Source organism: Microcebus murinus, chromosome 3 (assembly GCF_040939455.1).
Source record: "Microcebus murinus isolate Inina chromosome 3, M.murinus_Inina_mat1.0, whole genome shotgun sequence".
NCBI classification, from domain to species: Eukaryota; Metazoa; Chordata; class Mammalia; order Primates; family Cheirogaleidae; genus Microcebus; species Microcebus murinus.
This window is the reverse complement of record NC_134106.1, coordinates 35706032-35730346: the sequence shown is the minus strand read 5'-3', so window position 1 is coordinate 35730346 and position 24315 is coordinate 35706032. Positions and strand designations below refer to the sequence as shown.

Genomic DNA, 24315 nt, shown 5'->3' with positions numbered 1-24315 from the left:
AAACTTTGGGAAAGAATATTTTATATAATTAATGTTTATGTATTTGGACCTAATGTAATTTTAAGGTGAAATGCTTTGAATAAAGTGTACTCCAAATATCTGTGGGCTTCCTCATTTTTATCTTATCCAATGTTTGCAGGAGCGCTTTAAGCCATTTCGAAGGACTTCAGTCTTAACATTTTAAATTAAAAGTGTGTGGTGATCTCTGTTGTGGCCAGAATTTCCTTGTGAAATGGCTCATGGTTTGTGTGGAGAACCCACCAAGTCACTGCTTATCTGTTTTAAGGACAAGCAGGTATTTGAGAGTTGGGGGAACAAAGTGACAAGGATTAGAAGATAGAGTTTGGGTGTGTGTGAAATCGCCACTCAAAAGGAAGGGGGTCTCATCTTGTGTTAGGTTTGGGGGCGCGTTTCACAGCTCTGGGGATGGCTGGGGTCCATCCGTTCCACACACAGGCCGCCTGCGGCCCTGCCACCCTTTCTAAGGAGTGCTCACTGAGGCCCCATCAATACTACCTCTCTTTCGCTTTTTTGGGCCCCTACCCCCACCTGTCATATTAATTGTTCCCTCTCCGGGCTCCCACTGCCACTTCCTCAGAGCAGGTGTCGCAGATTGTCTTCCACACAGAAGGTGAACTCCTGAAGGACTCATTCTTGGTCTCATCGTATCCCAGGCCCTAGCATAATCCTGGCTGCAGGCTCACAGTAAACCAAGTCGTCTGGTGGCGGGTTCTATGTGCTTGACACCGAGCAGCTGCTACCATGTGTCAGGCTCGCCTCTGGGCTGATATTCGTGGAGAGAAAACAGGCTTACAGGAGTGAATCTGCCCAGGATCACAGTGGTAAGTAACATGGCTCCGATTCCGACTAAAGTCATTTACTTCTGTGAGAATACAAAACAATCCAGCTTAAAGTAAGTTAAAAATCTAGTTAAAAGTCACTGGACTCTATACTGCAAAGATACTTTATTTTTTAAAAAGCCTTTCACATTAGTACAGTGTTCCCAGTTTCTGAACACCTTAGGCTGTCAGGGTATTTTCGTCCCCCAGGACGTGAGCTCTTCCAGCACTCCGCAGAGCTGCCAGTTAGAGTCCAGTAGGCGCCCAGTAAGCATCATTGACTGAATCCATGGGCACAACATCGTGTCCTTCCCCTTTTCCAAGTCCTATTCTTTCTGAGATGTATGGTTTGCATGCACTGGGGGGTTTCTTCCCACACGCTGTCTTCACACAGGATTTCCAGTTATTAACTCAGTGTGGTTGAGTTCTTTAAAACCTGAGTGTCCACATAAAAACCTGCAAGTTTACTGTCAGGAGGAGGAGGAGACCTCTCAAATGTGTGATAAAAGACAACCTCAAGCTGAGCCCAAGCACAGCACAAGGATTCTGTGCAGTTGTGGAATCAACGAAAATAAAGAGCTTCATTTTTAGCATGGGACAGTAGAGCTTATTAGCAGTTTGTCGAAACAAAAATACAGTTTAACAAAAGACAATCACACAACAAATGTGAGAGTGCTATTAAAGAGAAGTGTTATTGAATTGCTATGTGTTTGAAAAATCTCAACCCACTGCTTAAACATTGTTTTAATTATTAGCTGCTAACACCATGTGTGCTACTGTTCCCAGCTCCCCAGCAGAAAATGGGCTGTGCTCCATCTGCCTGCCTGCCTCCCCTGCCCACGCCGCCTCAGGAAGGCACAGCCCCTGTGGTAGGGACACGGAGGCTAATCGCTCTGTACCCAGGCCACTGTAAGTGAAGACCCAATCATTACCAAGTATGAATGACAGATGACTTGAGATTTAAATTACTTAGTTCAGACTATTTGCAAGTAAGGATGTTTCTTGCCTTGCAGGCATGAGCATTGGTTATATTTTCTAAGTAAGCACAGGTCAACCAACAAAATGCTTCATCACTTTCCCTGCATTCCAGTCCCCTGCTCTCTTCTTCCAAGCCTGTTTGGTGCTCCAGACCCCTGGGCAAGTCAGGCCCAAAGCAAAGTGGGTTGTAGGCTGTGCTAAGCTCCTCTTCTAAGCGACTAATTTGAGTCTCAGTAGAACCAGTGGCCCCAGGTCTGTTAACACTTGAATTTGACATTTGAGAACAAGACAAGAGTTGAAGAGAAGTGGAAGAAAAGAAAACAAAAGCAAGTGTAAGATCTAAGTCTGTAGACTGGCTTAACCCAGGGCAAGATTATGTCTTATATACTCTATAGGAACAAGAACAGTTTTTTTAAAAATCACATCAGGATGTATTTGAGTCAATATAGGTAATTATCCTCCATTTAATTAAAATTCCTCATAAATAGCATAACTTGAAATTGGAGGGCTTAAAATGCAAATTTCAGAACCTTTACCTTTTGATTGAGGGTCTGCAAACTGCAGCCTCAGGCGAAATCCAGCAAGCCGCCTGTGTTTGCAAATAATATTTTATTGGAACACAGCCACACCACTAGTACTTTACTGCTGTCTACGGCTGCTTTTACACTGTAGCAGCAGAGTTAAGTAATTTCAACAAGACCACAAAGGCCCACAAAGCCTAAAATATTTACTGTCTAACTCTAACAGGAAAAGTTTGCAACCGATGCACTTGATAAGTACAAACAAGCAAGTCCCTATCCTTCTGCAGCGCAGGGTGGGGCTCACTGAACAAACCGTGTGCCTCTAGAGCCTTGGTTCTCTGTTTCCCTGGCCTCACACACCTTGGAGAGCATTTTCAACAATAGACCCATGGAATCGGACTCTCTGGGGCGTGGGTCCACATTGGCCTTTGTTAAAGCTCCTGTGTGGGCAACCAGGGTGGAGAACCACTACTTTAGGAAAAAACACAAAGAAATGGCAGCTCCTGGGGTTTCTCCATCTCTCCTGCCTTTGCACTTTGCCCCTCGCCCCCTGCAGCCCAGCACGCAGAGCCCACTGAGTTACAAAGCCCTCTGTGGACTGAGTGGTGGGCTCTCAAGGTCAGGTGATGTATCTTAATGGCTGTCAACTTCACTGCACATCAGAAGGCCTTGGGGAGTTAAAAACAAAAAAACCCAACATCCTTTTCCCCCTACCCCTTCTCCTTCATTCAGGCCTAAATCCATTAGGTGCCCACAGTGGGCAGGGGGAGCTGTGGTGGGTCAGAACAAGGTGAGGCGGGCAGCTGTGCTGATGCAGGGACAGCTTGGCATGAAAGTCAGAGCCCAAGCAGGGTGGGCAGGGTGTCCACACGGGAAGGCATGGTGGTGTAGCTGGGAGATTGGTCACATGCAGGGGATTAATCACATGAGATGGGATAAGGATATTGGAAGAATAATTGGAGGGAAGTATTACAAATTGAAAAGGCCGAGGAACTAGACTCAACTCTGGGTACTGGATTAGAACTGGGTGTTATCGATGTAAACTCACATACACTGCTGAGCATGTGTGCATATTCCCAAACTCTGTTCACTGAGAGGGGGTGGGAGCAGAGATGCCCCAACAGCATTGAGCGTACTTAGCACTTGGATCTTGGCTTCTAAACACCATCATCCACTAAAAGGAACAAAGATTCCTTAGAGAAATGTCTGATTCCAGTGCTGGGGTGGGAAAATATAAGATGAAATTAAAAATGTCACAAAGTTCTCAATGGTGGGGACATGTCAAAAGGATGAAGAAGCCAGCTTGAAGGGACTCTCACTGGCCAAATCAGGAAAATCTGTGCATCAAAATTAATAATGATAGTAAAGAATTTTAACCCACTGATTAACATAGGAAACTACCTATCTATGTTGGTAGAAATGAAAAATGGATAAATGGCAAGTTTTGTAAGGAACAGGCAATTTGTGTAGTTTTAAAGTTATCTACTTATAAAATGCTCATTAAGGAGGGGAAATAGTAACTCGACTGTGGAGAAGCTTGGCAGACACCCCTTTAATCCAGTGATCTCTCTCAGTGAGCACTGCCAATGTGGGACAAGTGGAAATCATGAGCCCTCTGATAGGAGGCACTGTGAACGTGCAGGACCCGAATTTAATCATGAAAAACTATCAGACAAACCCAAATTGAGACATATCCTACAAAATCCTCAAGTGTCAAGGTCATGCAAGTCCAGGAAAGTTGAGGAACTGTTCTAAACTGAAGGAGACCAAAGAGACATGACCACTAGATCCAGTGCTTGATCCCGCCCTGGATCCTCTTGGATGTTGTCAGGGCTCCCAGAGAAGCCTGAGAAGGGGCCTGCGCGGTAGATGGCGGCAACGTGCCCACGGAAGCACCCTGAGTGTGATGGGTGCGTTGGAAAAGGGCAGCGTGTTTGAAAGTGCACAAATCACCAGGGGATCTTCTTAAAATGCAGGTTCTGACTCGGTGGGTCTGAGTGGGGCCTGAGACTCTGCCTGTCCCACCCGCTTCCAGCTATGCCCACACGGCTGGCCCAGGGACCACACTTGAAGCAGCAAGTAGCGAACCTGTGGAGGGCATTTACTGTGTGCCTCCCAAGCACCCACCTTCCCGCTTCTTTTGGTTCCAAACTCTAGTTTTCCTTTAGGAACAATCCCCTCCCGCTCTATGAGCACCTGCCATGGGTCACATGGTCTCCAACACTCAGGCGTGAAGCGTGCGATCTGGGCCCACGCCACCCTATCCCCTGGCCACTGTGAAGGGTTCAGGGCTGGTCCTGAGACCAGCCAGGGCCAGGGACACGCAACTCTAAGAGGCCTGGCTGAGTCTCTGTGAACCCGTCTTGCTGGGTTTCCAAGCCTAACAGTGGCTCAGGCCCAAGGCTTTTCTGACCCCCACAGGACTCCACCACGTAGTGTCTGTGTGCCCTTCGCAAAATGAATTTGTGCCTCCGTTTTCTCACCTATTAAATGAGATACTGCTCACCTCAAAGGGCAGTGTTGAGAATCAGATGGTGGCGTCCACATAAAACATTTTACACTGTCCTTGCCACAGAATAGATGCTCAATAAATTTTTAGTTATTTACTTTGGCTTTTGGAGCTCATGACCCCACGCAAAAAGAAGGATGACATCTCGACGTTATGTTTTAGATCACTTCATGTGTTGGAAGTGGCTAATCACAGAGTCTGGGGCCCCAGAAGAGGAGATCAAATCTTTTGCTAGCTATTATGTTATTGTTTCCTTTGGGTTCTAGCAATTCCCGTATAGCCTAGCTACTCAGTTCATCCCTAATTTGCTCCCATCCTATGTTGAGTTGCCCATATACATACACATCAAAAGGAAATAAATTAGCAACGTTGTAGGTGCCACCAAGTGCAGGGTTTCTCGCTTCCAGGAATGGCAATCTCCTGCCAGAGATCAGAAATGCCTTTTGACTATCTTTATTCTACTGCCATCCTGTGGCTGGTCTGTGCCACTGCAGCACCGTGGGGCGGTTGTAGCCAGTGACTATTATCATTGTCCCCAGGAAGGGGTTTCCTGGGGGAAGGGAGTGCAGTCGAAGGGTCCGCTTTAGTCCTCCACCAGCGGGGAGGAGCCTGGGCGTGAATCACCAGTCCTGACTTGATTTCTGTTTGATAAACCTTAAAGATACATAGTACAGGACGGTGAAGCCACCAATGATGCCAATGATGATGAAGTAGATGACCAAGAGCGGGTACGAGCTCAGGTTCATAGCCTTGAGGATCTGGAGACACAAACATTCATTGAGCTCATTAAAACCACTTGCGTACGAGCGTCGACTACAGTCCACAGCCACAGACAAACGCCCACAGCCCAGCGTCGACTTTGGCCGACAGCCGTGATATGACTTTTCTTTTTTTTTTTTTTTTTTTTTTTTTGAGACAGAGTCTCGCTTTGTTGTCCAGGCTAGAGTGAGTGCCGTGGCGCCAGCCTCGCTCACAGCAGCCTCAAACTCCTGGGTTCAAGCGATCCTCCTGCCTCAGCCTCCCGAGTAGCTGGGACTACAGGCATGCGCCACCATGCCCGGCTAATTTTTTCTATATATATTAGTTGGCCAATTAATTTCTTTCTATTTATAGTAGAGACGGGGGTCTCGCTCTTGCTCAGGCTGGTTTTGAACTCCTGACCTTGAGCAATCCGCCCGCCTCAGCCTCCCAGAGAGCTAGGATTACAGGTGTGAGCCACCGCGCCCGGCTGACTTTTCTAATTTTTCATTTATCAAAATAAAATTGTGAACATTTAAAAATAACGTAATGAAAACATATATGCATATGTTACCTATTCTGATTCACATTACAAGTAAAGCTGCCTGTAAAGTAAAGAAAGCTTTCAGTGCTTTAAAGCTTTCCTCATCACACAAGAGCAGAACGGGCTCGCCCTCAGTGCGCAGCGCACACTACCGTGCGGGCTGTGGGTGCGGGCTGTGGCCAGGCTCTCGACAGCGCGGGAGCGGAGTGGTTAGAACACGCTCTGCGGGACGCCCACCGATTTGGAGTCCGAGGCCTCCCTACTCACCGCGTCTCCCGAGACCCAGACGGTGTGGTTGCCCAGCTGCATGCTATAAAGCTGCCCGCTAAACTGGATTGTCATCATGCCCTCAAAGGACCATCGCAGGAAGGACACTTTGGAAATCCACGCAGGCACTGGGGACAGCAAGAGCCACGTCACTCACACGGTCTCCCCCGCCTGCACAAGGGCACTGGCCACTGCTGGGACGGTGCCTGTCTGTGAGGGCGGCATGGTGGCTCTGGCCCCGGGAAGCAAGTCCTCTGAGGAGCGAGGAAGGGGCGGGAGAACAGAGGCCAGAGGGGCTACTGGGGACACGTCCCGGAGCAAAGGATGCTAAGCGGCGGTGGGGTCACCCACACAGTTTATCCGTAACAAGCCTAGAAAGTCACTGCATTAGGTGTCCCTGCATGTGCTCAGGTTCACAGAGCAGGCGGCTGAGGGGACTCAGCCCCAAGCCAGAGAAGCTGGAGTCGGTCATGGTGTGGGGGCGGGGGAGGAAGCCATGAGCCCCGCCAGGAGCTTCCCAAGAGGAAAGCTAGACAGGCTCAGAGGTGAGAGGGAGGGGTGTGCTCCGGGAGGTTTGGACCAAGCAGGGACAGGGATTTGCACCTTAGAAAGCTCACTGTGCATGGCTGAGAGCTAATTGGGATGTGCAGGGACTTTGGCCACAGAGACCAGACTGTCACAATGGCTCAGGTGCAAATGATGGGGCAGGGCTGGGGACAGTGCCAAGGGGACATTTCGGAAAGACTTAGGAGGCAGAATTGACCTGGCACACTGGTGAATGTAGGGAGAGACCAAGGGTGACTCCTGGGTGTCGCTGTGGGACATGGGGAGGGGCATCTGCATCCTCTAGTGGAACTGTTCCCTGGGCCCACACGACGCTGGCAAAGGCATCTGCTTCCAGAAGGGCCAGCCCCGAGCTGGATCCAAATGATGAGTTTTCATTGCCAGAAAAAGGCAGGCTTAATCCAGCATCACAAGGCCTAAAAATGCTTGACCAGGTGAGGGGGAGCAGGCCTTACCTGTCCACAGGTTGCTCAAACTTATCATGAAGCCCCCGGTGATGTAGAAGGAGTTGTAAATGGCGTTGCCACAGAAGGAGGCCATGTATAAGGTGGGGAACATGGCCGAGGTGGCCAGGGCCATGATCCTGCAGCAGAAGACCACCAGCCACAGCAGCAGGAAGTGCAGCAGGAAGGGCTTGGCGCTCGGCTGCAGGTTGGCCAGCCAGTAGATGGGCATCCCAAAGATGATGGTGTAGACGCAGTGCTCCGGGAGCTCCCCTAGGATCTGCAAAAAGTAGCCCGTGTAAGGAGGTCCAGCCAATACCTCATTTGCCATTATTTTAAAACGTTTAAAGGCAGTGACACCCAGCAATGCCAACCTTCCCTTCTGGTGACAATCGGGCTGTTGCAATGGGTGTGGGTGTGCAGGACGCACGAGCGCGAGCTCACTGCTGGCTGCTCCTGCTGACACCAAGTGCTCCCTCTGGGCCGGTTCGGCCTGTTTCTCCCAGGGAGGCCTAGGGTACCTGCTCCTCTAAGACCTGGTTTCAAGTCCCTACCCCTCCCGACCAGACCTGTAGCTGTGTGGTCTTGGGAGAGCCACCTAACCTCTCTGAACCTCTGCTTCCTGGAAACACCTGCCTGCTGTGCCCTGGGACCACAGTGAGGCTCTAGAGAGGGAAAGTATGCTGAGTGCTTCTTTTTTAGGTTCCTGCCGATCAGAAAAGTAGCATTCCTGGACCACAGTCCTGGTCTTCTGGTAAATGTTGAAAAAAAGGTCAAGTCTCTGAAACTCCCCAAGGAAATGTGGCGTCTGCAACCACAGGTGGCACACGCCCCGTGTTCCAGCAACACGCTTCCCTGTGACAATGCCTTCTCCAGCCTGCCCGCACCCTGGGGGGCCCTGCTTTCAACACTGCCCAATCACCTTGGCAAAGAAATATGGGCCAGTGGTGTACAGCCCGTCTTCCAGTTCAGCGTGAAGCATTACCCTCTCCGAGTAACCTAGAAAAGGGGGGGAAGGAAAAAAAATGAAATTAATCTACAGTGTTTCTGTTTTCAAGTCTCCCTTAATACAATTCAGAGTTATATTGCCTCAATGTCTTGTGATTTTAAAAATAAAACAGGCACAGGTACAGTAAAACCATACTAATTTAGATGTTTGATGAGGGTCTTTAGGGTTTGCACCTTGAGGCTTGCGCTTTGCTGTCAGGTATAAATCCCACTAGGCTAGGAATTGCTGAGACTCGGTAATTTGCTTTCATTTTCATACTAATATTAAACTTTGAAACTATGAAAAACAATTAATAATTTCCTTGCCATTGTGATATGAAAAAATGGCAAGGAAATTATTCGGCAAACCCATTCTCCCTAGTAGCCCGGAGGGACACAGCTTGGAGGGCGGTGGCTGTCCTGGCCTCCACTGCTCCGCATTCTGGTCATGAGAGCAGGCCCCACTCACATTTGGAGATGACACCCAGGATCACGTTGAAGGGGATGAGAGCGCCAATCATGAACAAGAGGGCCGTCATGTCCGTGAAGGAGAGCTTGTTGGCCCCGTGGCCATAATAGAGGAACCCGATGGTCAGGGACATCACGCAGGCCTCCACCCCATGGATGAGGAGGGTTGGCAGGTCTCGGAAGTTGTTGGAAATCTGACGACTTAACAAACAAAAGAAAGAGGTGCTAAGGGAATGAGATATACCAGTCCTTTGACCTTGGGAATGTCGCTTAATCTCTGTAAACCTCTTTGCTCTCCTCTGTAAACTAGGAGTAGTGATGCCCACTGCACAGAGTTGCTCTGAGGATTAAAATCAGAAAATTGGCCGGGCGCTGTGGCTCACGCCTGTAATCCTAGCTCTTGGGAGGCCGAGGCGGGCGGATTGCTCAAGGTCAGGAGTTCAAAACCAGCCTGAGCAAGAGCGAGACCCCGTCTCTACTATAAATAGAAAGAAATTAATTGGCCAACTGATATATATATAAAAAATTAGCCGGGCATGGTGGCGCATGCCTGTAGTCCCAGCTACCCGGGAGGCTGAGGCAGTAGGATCACTCGAGCCCAGGAGTTTGAGGTTGCTGTGAGCTAGGCTGACGCCACGGCACTCACTCTAGCCTGGGCAACAAAGCGAGACTCTGTCTCAAAAAAAAAAAAAAAAAAATCAGAAAATTGATGAAAGCATCTGCCCACAGTAGGTAATCAATACATGATTGTTACTTTTATCATCAATGTATCAGCCTGGCAATTTTACTTAAAGAAATTATCCTGAGGGAAAAAAATCCATTAGGTCCATAAAGATGTAGGGACAAGGAAGTTTGCTGTAGCATTCCTTGTAACAGCAAAGGCCTGAAAATCATCTGACGGTCGTGTGGATTTGGCGGGCAAGTGGATTGTGGTTAGACCGGGATGCTGAGAAAGATCTGCCAGGCGAGAGCTAGAGGCGCCATCCTAACTGACAAAAAGCCAGTTACAGAACAGCAGAGTGTGACACCACTTATGTACTAAAATGTTCCCATGCATGGAAACATCTAGAAGGACACACACCAACCAGTTGGGTCTGGTATCCTTTGAGGGGTGGTGTGACCGGGACTTCTCCTTCCCACTTGAGATTCGCTCGTGTTGTCTGATTTTTCACAACGATCCTGTGCTATGTCTATGATCATCCAGCCAGTAAGGGTATTTTAATTTTGCTTAAAGAATAAAAGAAAAGTAACAGGAGTATTCTGTGTCACACTGAGGTCTGGTACTGGTCCCTAAGATGCTGTTTTCTCAAATAATTCTACCTCTTTCTTCCTTCCTCAAATTCACTTTAGATAGAAAGAGCTTGATGTCATATGCAAAGTCTTCGAGGGGGGATGAAATGACAGTTACCGGATCAGCGTGCTGAACTGCTGCACCGCCCCAGGCCGCTCAATGGGAGTCTGGAGGCTGCTGGTGTCCTGTGGGAGGGCCAGGCTGCTGGGGGGCAGAGCACGAGGCTGGGTCAAGGGAGTGGCCACCTCTTGCAGGGAGCGTCCATCCCTCTCGCAGCCGCAGACCCCTTACCTCTCTGCACAAGTGCCCACGTCGGGCTCCTTCACCTCCGCTTTCCACAGAAAGTCATCTGAGCTACGTATTTTTTCTAGAAACAGGGTGGCAAGTGACCGAGCCTTCTCCCTGGTGGCCACTTCCTGCTCTTTGCTGCGCCTGTCGATGCTGGTCAAGTCCACTGTAAGCAGAGGGCGTGGGGCTGAGGGCAACCTGGTCCCTCACACCTGCTCACAGGTGAGGAGCTTGTTGCAAAACCAGTCCACAACACTGGTTAGCCCTCAGGGGGCTCCAGGACATGCTCCCCACCCTCTGAGAGTGACCCATGAAGCAATGGTCAGAGCGGAGAGGGCCAAAGAAACCCCCAGGGCTGGCCCCTCACCCTCCCACCCTGATCACATCTGCAGAAGCCGCAAGGGAAGGGCGGTGGATCAGGAAGTGGAGGACGGCAGAGGCCCTGTGCCTTGTCCCACCACCCAGGCTCATTTGGGGAACACCCCAGGACAGAGCAGGAGCCTTCAGATCCAAGAGCCACATCACGGTTATGCCTGGGCTCTGACTCCAGCTGTCCAGGAAGTTTTGATGAGGACTCACCTCCCAGGAGTGCCTGCCCATGGGGAGAAGGTGGCCGGGTCAGGGGAGGCTGGGCAGTCGGGCTCCTGCCAGTTTTATCTCATCGTAAATTAATAATTTGGCCTCTCCAGCAGCCTGTCCCAAGCAGGAGTGTGTTTGGCTGGAGGGTGCCAGGGCCCAGCCCTTGGTCAGCTTCCCTGCCCCGGGGAGGGAGTCAGCACACCCAGCTGGAGAACGACCTCTGGAATCCTGGGGGTACCACCTGTCGAGGCCACCTGGCAGCCCTACACCGCAGCCCTCCTCACGGCCTCTTCCTCAACTTCCAAGGCCCCGGCAAGGCTGGTCCAGAAAAGGTGGGCCCCACCTAGCCACAGCCGCCCTCCCTCCACCCAGCTCACACCAGGCCCTAGGCCGCCCACCCACCCTCCGTTCCTTCCTCAGAGCCTTGGCTTGGCCGGGGGTTACCCCTCCACCTCTCCCCTCTTCCCTCCTCCATTTTCACAACTCATGTCAAGACAGGATCTTATCTGGACCGGTCTTGTAAACCATGATGTGTTTCCGTAGTATGTAGGGCTATGGTTCAAAACACCAGATTTTATGGGTATGCCCAGGCCCTGTGTAGCTCCTGCAGCCCAGATTGGTGAGAGGTTCCTGCCCCAGGGCCTGTAGGTAAAGTCCCACCACCTCAATTAATAATTAAAATAAAGAAAAAGAAAAAGAGTTTGCAGGCCTGCTAGTGACTTCAGGTAACCCCTCTCCAGCGTGACTTCAAATTGCTCCCGGGTTAGCAGGTGCCCTTTGTCCCCTATTCTGGGGGTGGCTGGCCTGACGATAACACATAGCTAGAAACCAGGCTGTCATCTGAGCACAGGGAAGGGCAATGACCTCTGCGAGAGTTTATGCAGAGTGTGAGTACACAGGCCAGGGGCAGTCTGTCCTGAGGGCACGGTGGAGGCAGGCTCAGGACACTGGGAGGCAGGCCCGGGCAGCTGGCGCTGCAGTCAGGGCCGGGGCTGGCACCCAGCCCAGTTCCATGCCTTACAGCCTTCAGACTCCTGTCTTCCCTTCTGTGAAGATGGAGATGCCCTGGGCCTAGCAGGGATGTGAGGGTCACACGGGAGACCCTCTGGATCTTGGCACTTTGGGGCCCAGTCTATGCCCTCAAGGAGATGATCCCCGTCACCTTATTTACTAGTGAGGTTCTTGCTACATCTCGACATCCTAGGAGGAACCTGGGGCTCCCGGAGACTGTGGGACAAGCTTCCCTGCCCACAGTACAACAGCGCTGCCTGTCCAGCGGCTGCGCCCCTCCTCAGCACTCAGGATCCAGGTCCCTGCGTTCAGGGCGGGCGTCTGGGGAGGCAAGCTCCCCCCACTCCTGCATGAAGGCTGTGGCTCCGAGTGTGGCATGCTGACAGCCCAGGCCGCAAGAAGAAAGGCATGTCTGAGGCTGCCTGAGCAATTCTCCTATTTGGAGATTCACTGGCCAAGACCACCACAAAGGACCTGAGCCGGCCGTGCCCTGCCCCTCTGCCACCCTGCACCTTCAGGGTGCCTCTGTGGGGCCACCAGGGCACAATGTTAAGATTTCCTGGTCGCTTCCTGACCTTAGAGACCCTAAGTTTCCCTACAAAGTCTGCATAATGACCATAGTTGCAGAACTTGATCCACACCCCTGAGATTCCATCCTCTCCCATCACTGAGCTCCTGAAAGTTTCGAACCTGTCCTGCACAGAAGGGTGGCTATTTGTCAGAAGCTGCTTTTTTCACGTCTTCATTTCCAGCATCTGATACTTGGCAAACCGACCCCATCCTCTAGCCTGCTCTGCCCAGCACCCCCTCCTTCGTCCTTCCCTGAGGCCCCCGAGAGTTCTTCTCCTGAGTCGTTTCAGCAAGCTCTGGCAGGGCTGGGGGCAGAGGTTGCTGGCCTCGCTGGCTCACCATAGAAGTCAGCAGGGTTGCTGTAGCGAGGACAGGGGTAGCCGATGGCCGTGAAATACTCCACCATGTGCTGGGCTGCCCCCAAGTAGATGGTGGTGCCTGACGTCATCAGCAGGACCAAGTCAAACAGCCTGAAGATGTCCGAGCGGGGCTGGTGCAGGGAGAGGAGCACCAGCCTGTTGCCCTTGGCCAGCCTGGACAAGGTCTTCACCAGGTTGTGGGCCATGAAGCTGTCGAGCCCAGAGGTGGGTTCATCCAGAATGAGGATCCCTTCCCAACAGAGAGAGGAGCTGATGAGTTAGCAGGACTCTGTGTGGACCAAGCCAGAGGCCCCACTGCCCCCCTCTGGCCCCAGGCCCCTCACCTGGGTTCCACAGGAGCTGCACCCCAATGCTGACTCTCCTCCGCTCACCCCCGGACACCCCCCGCAAGTACGTGTTGCCCACGCGGGTGTCCGCACACTGCCGCAGCCGCAACTCCGCGATCACGTCCTCCACCTGCGGGCAAGAGGGGAGCCCTGAGGCCACCTCCAAGGGCTCCCTCAGGACTCGACATGTGGTGACCTAAAGCATACAAACACCTGCTCCTCTGGTTGTGTTTTACCGCAAAGGAGGACAGCGCCAGCACTTTATTTTTCTGCTGCGATATTTGTTCCCCTGATTCTTTCCCCAGATCCTGAGCCGCTCCGACATGCTGGGCATGGTGCCACGTGCTGGGAACGTGCCATGCACTGAGGACCAGACAGCCGGGCTCCCTGCCCATGTGGAGGACCAGAACACATAAACAAATAAACTCATGGCACATTTTGACAAGTGCTGGGAAGGGAAGTGGCTGGGGTGAGATGGCTTGCAGTGGACTGCGGGCTTCCAGAGGAGGGCTCACCTATGGCTGGGTCCTGAGGCAGCGCAGGGAGGGAGGGGCTTACCCTTTTGTCACGCTGGGCCTGGGAGAAGGATCTGGGCAGGCGCATTTGGGCAATGAAGGCCAAGGTCTCTCGGACGGTCAGGTTGGGGAGCAGCTGGTCATGCTGGCGCACGTGGGCCATACACTTTCTCACCAGCTGGGGTGTGCTGGGCTGCCCATTGATCCAGATTTGACCTGACTTGATCTTGCCACCGTGGCCTCGGTTGGTGATCACGTCCAGCAACGAGGCTCTCCCACAGCCTGTGAAGCCACCAGAGACATCCCTGAGAGCAGAGCTTCTGCAGGGGCCAGCCTGGCAGGCACTGCTCCCTGCACACTCTCCTGCACCCTGGACTGTTCTGTTCTTGCAGATGTGACCAGCCCCTAGAGAGGTGACACAGCTGCCAGGCCAGATGGGGTGGCCCCAATGCACGGAGCTCCAACAGCTTTTGTCTGCAGCCAACTTGTACATCCTTGGAGATTTGGGGGGACATTGCTGCTGGGGGTTCAGGCCAGGGTAGCCAGTAACTACACGATGGAAGGGGGCTGGAGTCCTGGCTGCCACAGGCTGCTGGTGCCCGGAGCGTTTGTCCCCTCCAGCCACTAACCATCGCCCTTTCTCCCCAAGCACAGGTAGTGTTAATATAACTATTTTTGGCTGGCAAACATACCAGCAACATCTCACTGTTCAATGTCATTTGGCCCAGAAGCTGGCTTTGTGAGAAGGACTAATTTGGAGCATTTATAGGGTATTTTTTAAAAATGCAAAACCAGAACCTATTTTGAGAAATAAGGGAGAAAAAAGTAGAGAAATAATAGATGTGGAAATGATTTTAAAACTACAGCACAATGCACACAAATGTTCTGAAAATGTCTACACACTTCTCTCTCTTATTTTTAATCAGTGGTACTTTTTAACTCTCTCTCTAAAAAAAAAAGATCCATTGTACTCAAGTTAATACCATCTACTTCTGAATGATGTACCAATTATTGATTCCGGGAAGTCAGCATCAGATTGGATCTAGTTTTCAAAAGCATTCCATAAGGCTCTTTCTTTGACCGCTATTTAAACTGTGAATACAAATTGGGCTCAGGCTCTGAGAACATCTTCATATCACTGAGCTGGGAATGAGCGCTGTCCGATTCCCCCACGTGGGGTTTTGACTTCCTGACTATATATTCCTTTTGGAGAGCAAGTTTTCTATGTTGTTTTCCAACATGGAAAATGGCAAAACACAACATGTGACAAGTCCTCTTTGACACATGACACATGTCGCCTGGAGGCAGCCCTGCAACACCCAGTGCAAAAACTAAACAGAAACTTCCTCATGTGATATATACAGTTACTTCCCAGAGGCTGTCTGCAGAAAGGGGCCGGCAGGCTGCCTCCTGGACATACCTTGTGTAAGATCCTTGAGAATGGAAAGGAACAAAATAGGAGACAAACCAGGGAGGAGGGCTTCCCATCCAGGCTCCAGGAGCCAGGGGAATTGCCAACCTTCACAAGGACCACAGGATTCCCTCTCAGAGAGCAGAAAGACCATATTTCCTAAGCAAAACTTATAGCTGTGGGTAGGCCTTCCCACAGAGGATACCTGGTGCACCAGGGGAGACCCTCTAGGAACCAGGAGAAAACACCCATGGGCATTCAAGACCCTTGTAAAGTGGCTGAAATCTCCAAATCAGTAAATTCATTAATTGGAAAGCACTTTGGGCATTGCTGATTCTATAGTAGAAGCTAAAATGCTTGGGATTGCTTTCATTTATATTTAAAAATTATAGCCAGCATTCTTTCTGAGTATGTGTGTGTGTATAGAGTAAAAGTCACAGGAAGTATAATTGATAAATCTTTCTAAGAAATCATTTGAATAATTTCAGCTGTTAAACTAAATTTGGCTTGAGACTTCTTCAATATTTGCAGTTCCTATGGAGGGAACTGCAATTTCAGTATGTAAACAAATTGCAACCTAACTATGTGTATATTCTATCTTGCAAACTGCAACCTAACATGCATATATTTGGCTGAGACAAATTGCTGAGTTTCAGCCAATCTTGTCAGCCAGGCTTCAGCCAATCACAGCTGCCAACTGATAAGATTTTGTCTACATAAGGTAACTGACTTATCACATTATGCCTAAATAAATAAGACAAACCCCAAGCAGTAACCAATCAAGTTGTTTCTGTAGGGCACATTCTTTTTTTTTTTTTTTTTTTTTTTTGAGACAGAGTCTCATTTCATTGCCCAGGCTAGAGTGAGTGCTGTGGCATCAGCCTAGCTCACAGCAACCTCAAACTCCTGGGCTCAAGCAATCCTGCTGCCTCAGCCTCCCGAGTAGCTGGGACTACAGGCATGCGCCACCATGCCCAGCTGATTTTTTCTATATATATTAGTTGGCCAATTAATTTGTTTCTATTTATAGTAGAGACGGGGTCTCCCTTTTGCTCAGGCTGGTTTGGAACTCCTGACCTTGAGCAATCCACCTGCCTTGGCCTCCCAGAGTGCTAGGATTACAGGCGTGAGCCACTGTGCCTGGCTTGTAGGGCACTTTCTTTTCCTGTTTATAAATACTGCCTGCCCCTGTTACTGTGTGAAGCCTTCTGAAACTCTCTTGCCTCTGAATGCTGCCAGATGCAAGAATCATTCTGCTAAATTTTATTTGTCTAAAGTTTTTCTTTTAACATAGTCAAGTAAACCTGAAACCAAACAACACTGAACCTAGAGTCAAAAGATCTGGGGACTACTTAATGTAATTCCTATTCAGCCTCTCTGAACTTCTCTTTCCTCAACCATGAGTCAGGGATACTAAGGGCTAGAGGGTTGTAATTACCAGATGTTAATCACAGTGATGCTAATCAGGACCCATGTGTCCCTTAGATGCTCATTTCAGGTAGAAAAGGCAGGTATAACAAGAAAAGCTACTAGAAGTTATAAATAGAACTAAAATAGTAGGTCCATGAGGGATGCCTTCTTCTCTTATTTAGATCAGGATTGCAGGGACAGAGCCAAAGTGGGAGGGACATAATGATTACATGTTGTTTCAGTTACAAAGTGCATGGACACATAGCATCTCTTTTGATCTTTGGTTAGACAATAAACAGCTTTTCTACCAGAAGAATATGAAAGTTTGGAGCACGTATTGAAGAAGTTGAGTAATCGCTAGCTCTGGAAATGATTAATTAAAAGGCATAAAGTGCTCTGAGACTATGTAAGGATATTCCACGGAGAAATGCCTTGATCTGAGAATCAGAAGACCAAAGTCCTAGTTCTAGCTCTGCATTCAATGTGTGTCCTTAGGAGAATCACCCAACTTCCCTGGCTTGAATCTCCCATCTGTCAAATGAAAGGGAATGTGTGTGTGTGTGTGTGTGTGTGTGTGTGTGTGTGTGTGTGTGTGTGTAGGGGCGGGAGGATAATTGGAAAACCTTACTCTAAAAACACTTCCATACTGAGTAAGCCATATGATGAAAAGACAAAAAACAATAAAAGTGCTTCCAAACTGGTAGAAGAAAGAAAGGCAGAACAAAATGAGGAGAAGGAACTCTGTTCTCTAAGCCTCCTTTCAGGCTTAATTTTAAATTTGGCCTGTGGAAGGGACTCTGTGAGTCACTCCAAAAATCTTGCTCATTGCAAATGGTTAAAGGTTGTGCTAAGACTCTGGAGGGACTGTCTGACCACAGCCAGAATCTGACTGTGCAGGGACAGCCTCAACGAGTGTCCCTTGTGGCTGGGGGAGTCTCCGAAGAGAACATCATGTTTTGAAGCTGCCTGATGGCCTCCTCTCAGGGCAGGTGTTAACTGAAGTCAGCTGCTCCGGCTGCAGTTTCAGGTGGACGACAGGCACTCTCACGATTCATGACAACAGCAACTACCTATAACAAATGGAGGAGCCGGGATTCGAGCCCAGGTCTGTCTGACCCAGCGCTTGTGCTGTTAACCATATGCCCTATTGTTCTACTCGTCAGCAAAGGGTTTCGTCAGAAGCCTTCATTTGTCTGAAGGACCATTCTGCGTCCCAGGAGAGAGAGAAACGGTTGCCTTTAGTGGTACCTGAGCTCCCTATGATGGCCAGCATCTGCCCACTTCTCACTCTGAAGCTCAGGTTTTGGATGCCCAGCTCACAGGAATCTTGGCTGATGCGATATGTCCTAGGCCTCTTGAACTGAGCCAGCTGCTTAAACCAAGACACCTGGGAGGCCATATTCACCTGTGGGGAGGCATTGAAAGGTTCCTTAGGGAGCTGAATGGCTCAGAGGGCTCCAGCACCGTCTGTTCAGCTCCCCTGCGCCGTGGGTGGGCCCCTCTCCACAGAGGACACCCCCCTGCCGACACACACACAACAGGCCTGAGGCGCCCCCCACCGGATTCTACCAAACACAGAGGCTGGCCCCCACCCTATGCTGGCGACCTGAGGTGCTGTTTCCAACTCTGAAGAGAATGAATGGGTAAGGAAAGCACGGGCAATAGCAGAACAGAAATAAAAATACATCACAAAGCAAAATGTCTTCACTTAATAATAATTTATAAAGGGTTTACTATGTGCAAGACACGGTATTAATTACCTTACATCCGCTATCTCATTCGGTCCTCATTGTAAACCTATAACATGGGTACTATTAGAATCCCTGTTTTACAGATGAGGCTCAGAGAAGTTAAGTAACTCGCTCAAGGTCACACAGCTGGTAAGTGGCAGAGCAGAGAAGGGTTACGGTGTGGTTCGTTGGCTTGTCCTAACTCACACCCACAGGAAGCAGACTCGGGCCTCAGGTTCACCATCTCAGGCCCCACCACGTTCCATCTGAGCAAGGTGTGGTCTGCCCCTGAAGAGGTGTGGGAATAAGGCTGTGAATCTGACCAGGGGATTCCTGAGAGCCTCTGAAAGGCCAGTGTTTGTCCCTGCACTCTGGGTGTTTTATTAGCTCCAGGGAGAGGACATTTTATTTTTGAAAAAGGTACAAAAATTGATGAAATCCGAATAAAGTCTGCAGTTTAGTTAACAGCATTGTACATTGTTAGTTTCTTAGTTCTGATAGTTATACTGTGGGTATGCAAGAAGTTAACATTAGGGAAAGTTGAACAAAAGTTATATGAGAATGCTGTATTATTTTTGTAACTTTTTCAAAAGTCTAAAATTATTTCAAAATATAAAGTTATAGAGTGATCCAGAGATTTTTTTTCCCCATAGATTCACATAGTTTGCTTTATGTTTTCACAAGGGTCTCATTCCCTTTTTCTGCCTGTCAGTCTCCACTCCAGCTATATGTCATAAATGACACATACTGAACCCAACACATGAGGCATCAATACGGATGGGGTGGAGGGGTGGGCTCACCCCTCCCCTACGCTTGGGGAATTTTCTGGCCTTCCCTGCCCACTTCTCTCCCCTTAATCCCGGGAATGCCTCTACCTGATAGCTGAGGTCTCTGACCTCCAGGGTGTTAGGCTGGCCACTGTAGGTGAAGTACAGGCTGTTGTCATTTTCAGAGAACAAGCTATCCTGGAGGCCCTGCTGGGAGAGAAGACAGGTGAAGGCTCGCTTTTGGAAGCCACTGAGGACATAGGAGAAAAGAGAAGGAGAGGACTGAGAGAGGTTAAGAGTGGCTTCTTACAGCTGACGTGGTTGACACCTCGAATTGGCAAGAAAGGGGTTTGTGCAGGCGGAGCCCGAGGCTTGGAGAAAATATGAGTATCGATGAGGCTCATCTCCGCTTCCCTTCAGAGAGAGCTTTGGGACTTCTCCCAGGACAGCTTTTGGCCCACAGAACCTCAGCCTCAAGCTGGTAGAGGCTGAACCCAAGCAGCTGACGGTAAATGAGACCCAGACTCTGGACTGGACAGAGGGTTTTGCTGGCCTCGGTGCTCTGGAAAGAACTGAGCCAGGAGCTGGCAAACTCCCTGCCGTCAACATTCTCTTCCGCATCTGGCGTAACATCTCCTAATGCCAAACAGACATCGCATATGCAGCATGTGAGAGGAAAGCAGCTACGGACAAGTTGATGCTCAATACTTGTGAAGACACCATCCTGAGAAAAGTCATATCTTATTTTGATGAGGAATTTTGTGCAACAAAGCTATTGAAAATGCTGTTGGGCTGGGCACGGGGCTCACGCCTGGGAGGCTGAGGCAGGAGGATCCCTTGAGCCCAGGAGTTTGAGGTGGCAGTGAGCTGTGATGACACCTGTGTGACAGAGTGAGACTTTGTCTCCAAAGGAAAAAAAAGAAGGAAAACGCTGTTGGGAGATTTCAGAAGTCCCTGTCATCATCATCACTACCACCACGGTCATGATGTTGTTGTTATTGTCGACATGGTTCTATATTTGAATGTACGTCAAACAAATCAATGTTTCATGGTATCAGCTGATACCTATGAATGGTATTAACCATCTACAGACCTGGATTCCTTCTATTTTAACAATTCAATCATTTACATCATTGAGGCCCAAACAAAGCAAGAACTTGACTAGGAAGGTTTCTGTTTTCTAACGCATTCAATTTTCTTTCATTTCTGTAGAGCAGGAACAAGTATGTATTCATTAACGAGTTCCCATAGACTTTCCCCCAGAGCTGCCATTCTTACACTGATGAGTCCCTTCAATCAATCAATCAAGCTGGGAGCCCACAATGTGCTTCAGGCTTGGAGTCTGGGATGAGGCAGTGAGAAAGTCTTTGAGAAGCTTAGATTTCAGCAGATGAGACAGGTGGTTAGGACCTAGCCAAATGGGACAGGCATAGGGGCAGGCTGAGTTCAAGCATCTGACCAAGATGTTATTTCACTGTGTACACAATGCACACTCATGCTCTGAGGCTCACCCAGAGCAGGGTGACTTACGCCTTACCTGAGAATAACACCTGGTAGTCTCCTTGTCAAAGTACCCCTGCAATGGTGGAGATAAGAAGTCCTTGGAAAGGACATTCCAGACCAGTGGAGGTGGAGGGAAATACATACAGGTGACAGACAGTCTGAGGCCAGCCTACTGTGGTAGCCCCCAGAGTTCTGAGAGAGTATGAAAAACAGCAGACCAAAGCTACGGACATTGGTTTTTTTTTTGAGACAGAGTCTCACTCTGTTGTCCAGGCTAAAGTGCCATGGCATCAGCCTAGCTCACAGCAACCTCAAACCCCTGGGCTCAGGTGATCCTCCTGCCTCAGGCTCCCAAGTAGCTGGAACTACAGGCATACGCCACCATACCTGGCTAACTTTTTCTATATATATTTTAGTCGGCCAATTAATTGCTATTTTTAGTAGAGATGGGGTCTTGCTCTTGCTCAGGCTAGTTTCGAACTCCTGACCTTGAGCAATCCGCCCGCCTAGGCCTCCCAGAGTGCTAGGATTACAGGCACGAGCCACCACGCCCGGCCAAGACATTGTTTAATGTTTTAGTTATCAACATAAATATCCCAAATTATGCAGAAAAAACATGGGGAAGATAAACACCTATTTCAGGAGAGAGGTTATCTCTGGGGAACAGAGACATATAAAGGGAAAGGGGACACGAAGAGGGGGCAGGGTACAGGCTTCAAAGCTTTTGGTAATTAGTGGTGGGTACAGGGGAGTTCACTATTCTTTAAATTGATTTGTCTGAAATATTTCACAACATGTTTTCAAATTGAGAGAGCAAGCCAGTGAACGCAAGTTCTCTGAACTCTCGCCCACTTCTATCCCCAGCTGCCCATGCCCCAAAGCAGGAGAGAGAGGAGGGGAGAGGGTCTGCATCCTCTGAGATGGAGGATGACACCCCGGGAGAGATCAAGGCAGCTTAGGTAGCTGCTGGCCTCTGGCAGATCAGCCCTGCGGCCCCACTCCTCACTCACCATCCTCACCACACTAGACACACTGCCTAGTTCTTCCGTTTGACTCTGTGAAGCTCTCAGAAATTCTATCAATTGCCAAGAGACTGATTGGGGCCAACGTGCATCCTGTTGTCATCATTGTACTTACGTTTTAAAGTAAATACCTGCAGGAGGGATATTAGTCAACTGGCATCAGATGTAAATGAGCTCAGAAAAGGCTTCTGCAGGCCAAAAGGTGGCCAGGTTGGATTTAGGGGTGGAGGAGTGGCTGAGGAAAGAAGGCCAGACATTTGGAGTCTGGAACATTGTGTGGAGGTGACCTCAAATCCAGGTGGGTTCCACTGTGCTGTGCTTTGAGAAAGGGAGGGCACTGGGACCTGGGGGACAGAGGTGACAGGATAGAAGACAGGTAAAACGAAGGATAGAGGTACCCAGCTCCCTGCTCTGAGGCTCACCCAGGCCCCTTCCCTGTGCTAGGTAGGCAGGTGTGGGCCAGCCCGGACCCAGCCACCATGGAGGGACTGCACACAAGCTGCACAGACAGCTCATCTTCTAGAAGAAAATTTGTGCCTGGATTGGGGACGACCTCTGTTTCCTTTTAAAATATTTTCCTTGGCTCCCAGGAAGGGTTTGTTAGACTCTTCCTGAGGTTTTGACAAACTCTCTGTATTTTTCAAATACTTAAATATCTATTCGGCTGACACCTTAATCAGTATGACTGTCAGAACATCACTCGAATTTCTGACAGGTGACACCCAAAAAAGCAAAAGCAGGTTTATTTGTAGGTAACCAGCTCGGCTCCTGCTGGGCTACATTGTAATTTCTCCTCGTATTAACTTCTGATCAAATTCCTGAGTCAAAAGCACAGAAAAGAAGGAAACTCGAGGAGCACAGAGCACAGGTTTCCTGTTCTGAGGTGAGGCGCCTGTACCTAGAGAGGGACCCATGGTGCGGGGGTCGGGGTAACAGGGCTTGCTCCTGGCAGAGGGAACATTCCTGCACAGCTCTCTCCGTCTCCCGTGGCCCTGCTGTGGAGGAGGCTGTGGGCCAAGGGCACTTGCCACCCCAGATACCAAGATGCCAGAGCTCCCTGTGCAAGTGACCGCAAGCCCAACCCCAGGGTCCGTGCCCCCTCCCAGGCCCGTCCTCCTGAGTGCCCCTGGGGTGGAGGGGCAGGCGGGGTGACCATCCAGGGGTGCATGAGGCCCCCGTGTAGTGGGATGGAGCCAGGAGTGGGCAGAGCAGGGGGCAGGTTGTGTCTTGGGCGAGATGTGGCTCCCTGTGCCACCACATTCTGGCTGCCATTCCAAGAAGCCCTAGAACTTCTAAATTCACACCTGGCCTTCCAGGTTGTGGGGAAAGTATGTCAAAGTAAGAGGATAGGATAGAAACTATTTTATTTAACAGTTCTTAGCTTGACTGATAACTGTTGAATACCATCCCTGAGCACCTGGAGCAATAGGATTGGGGAGAAGGGAATTAGGACTGGCAGTGCCTGCTTGCATGTCTAGGTGTTGGGTTCTGGCAGTTCCTTGCCTCTCCGGGAGAGCTGTGGGGGCTGGCCTGCCACCCTTCCAGGCACAAGTGTTTCTAAGCCCTGGGACTTTGTATCCTGTCCAGGCTGCAGACATGTCCCCGCAGGGGTTGGCCTCATGGTGTGCTGGGACAGCAGAGCCGGTCACTTGTGGTGGCTGCAGAACTGACCAGAAATCCTGGGCTCCTCGAAACTCAAGGCCAGTCCTGGTGGCCTGTGGCCCTCCCTGTTACATGTGGAGTCCTCAGTCTGTCCCCTCTTTCTCTCCTTCCTCCTCCCCATGACAGGCCAGGCAGAAAGACAGGGTGGAGGGACCTGCTTCCCTCTGTCTTCCAATTTAGCTTCAAATCCAGTGACACTCTGATATAAACAAGGGAGGAAATCTTGTTCCTCTCCTTTCAGCCACCTGGCCACCGTCTATCCCCTCCAGTGTTCCCCCGGAGCCTGTGACTCCCAGCTAGACTCACATTCTGAGCATAAATTCTGACATTCCCATAAAAGTCATCCACCGTCCTGTCCTGCCATCACTTTGCTGTCACCAGGTTCTTAGCCTGACAGCCTCATGGAGGAAGGAGACACCATGGGTCCCTGCCATGTGGGAGCAGGTTTCTGTGATAGAGTTTCACTTGGGAAAAGCCACAGCAGCCCAGCTCACACACAAGGAGATCCAGTTCCTGTGGGAGCGTACCTGAGGGCAGGCGGGACCAGACCCTGCTCCCCTTAGCCTTTGATGCCAGGAGATGGAGTGCTGCTGCCGCCTTCTCTCTCTGCTTATAGTGCAGGCGGTGAGGGGGACAGAAAGCTCCTGTGGGAAGAGAAAGGTCCGACCGCTCCCCACCCCACAGGTGCCCCTGTCACTCACCGAAGCATTCTGGAGCTCAGCCCCCTTCTGCGGCTCCTTCTCCTTAGCCATGGGGCCCACAGGTCTGTGTCTCTTTGCTCCTTTGGACCCAGCTGCTCCCTGCAGGTGCCAATGCAGCCTCTCTCTGCTTCCTCAAGCTGGGACACCTCAGGCTTCCTCGTGGGGACCTGTCCCGGCATTCCTCTCAGGCAGCCGCCCACAAACAGCCTGCATTCTGCTGCCCCTTCAAGATAAGGACTCTCTGGCTAAAGGTTCATCAGATAATGGCATCAGAGGCTAAATGCCAGTTCT

General features: G+C 50.1%; 2 protein-coding genes across 6 annotated transcripts in view; one reads left to right on the top strand and one right to left on the bottom strand.

Annotated features, from left to right (window-relative positions):
• Positions 1–948: 948 nt before the first annotated feature.
• Positions 949–24291, bottom strand: ABCG8 (ATP binding cassette subfamily G member 8). 5 transcript variants are annotated; one of them, XM_020288592.2, is made up of 13 exons: positions 24025–24291; positions 19245–19346; positions 17888–18044; positions 13862–14100; positions 13301–13433; positions 12937–13206; positions 10441–10603; positions 10267–10353; positions 8860–9059; positions 8326–8402; positions 7416–7683; positions 6397–6524; positions 949–1275 (listed from the first exon to the last, which is right to left on the bottom strand). In XM_020288592.2, the coding sequence occupies exons 1-13, from the start codon at positions 24073–24075 to the stop codon at positions 1246–1248; spliced, it is 1905 nt and encodes a 634-aa protein (XP_020144181.2). In that variant the 5' UTR covers positions 24076–24291; the 3' UTR covers positions 949–1245. The 5 variants fall into 5 exon arrangements, with proteins under 5 accessions (XP_020144181.2, XP_012611848.2, XP_020144179.2 ...); XM_012756394.3 differs by having other exon boundaries at positions 949–5605; positions 10267–10350; positions 24025–24289; XM_020288590.2 differs by having other exon boundaries at positions 949–5605; positions 24025–24288.
• The window catches only part of ABCG5 (ATP binding cassette subfamily G member 5), a 30470-nt gene continuing 28006 nt past the window's right edge, over positions 21852–24315 (top strand). Inside the window, exon 1 of the mRNA XM_012756412.3 lies at positions 21852–21959. The gene's annotated coding sequence lies outside the window, so the exon portion shown is untranslated. The remainder of the gene's footprint in view (positions 21960–24315) is intronic.

Coding starts and splice junctions, on each gene's coding strand:
- ABCG8 (XM_020288590.2), bottom strand. CDS start 24,075: ATGGCTAAGGAGAAGGAGCCGCAGAAGGGGGCTGAGCTCCAGAATGCT. Junction 8,403..8,859: donor CCTGGGTGTCATCTCCAAAT/GTGAGTGGGGCC, acceptor CCCCTTTTCTAG/GTTACTCGGAGAGGGTAATG. Junction 5,606..6,396: donor TCTGGGTCTCGGGAGACGCG/GTGAGTAGGGAG, acceptor TTGTGTCTCCAG/ATCCTCAAGGCTATGAACCT.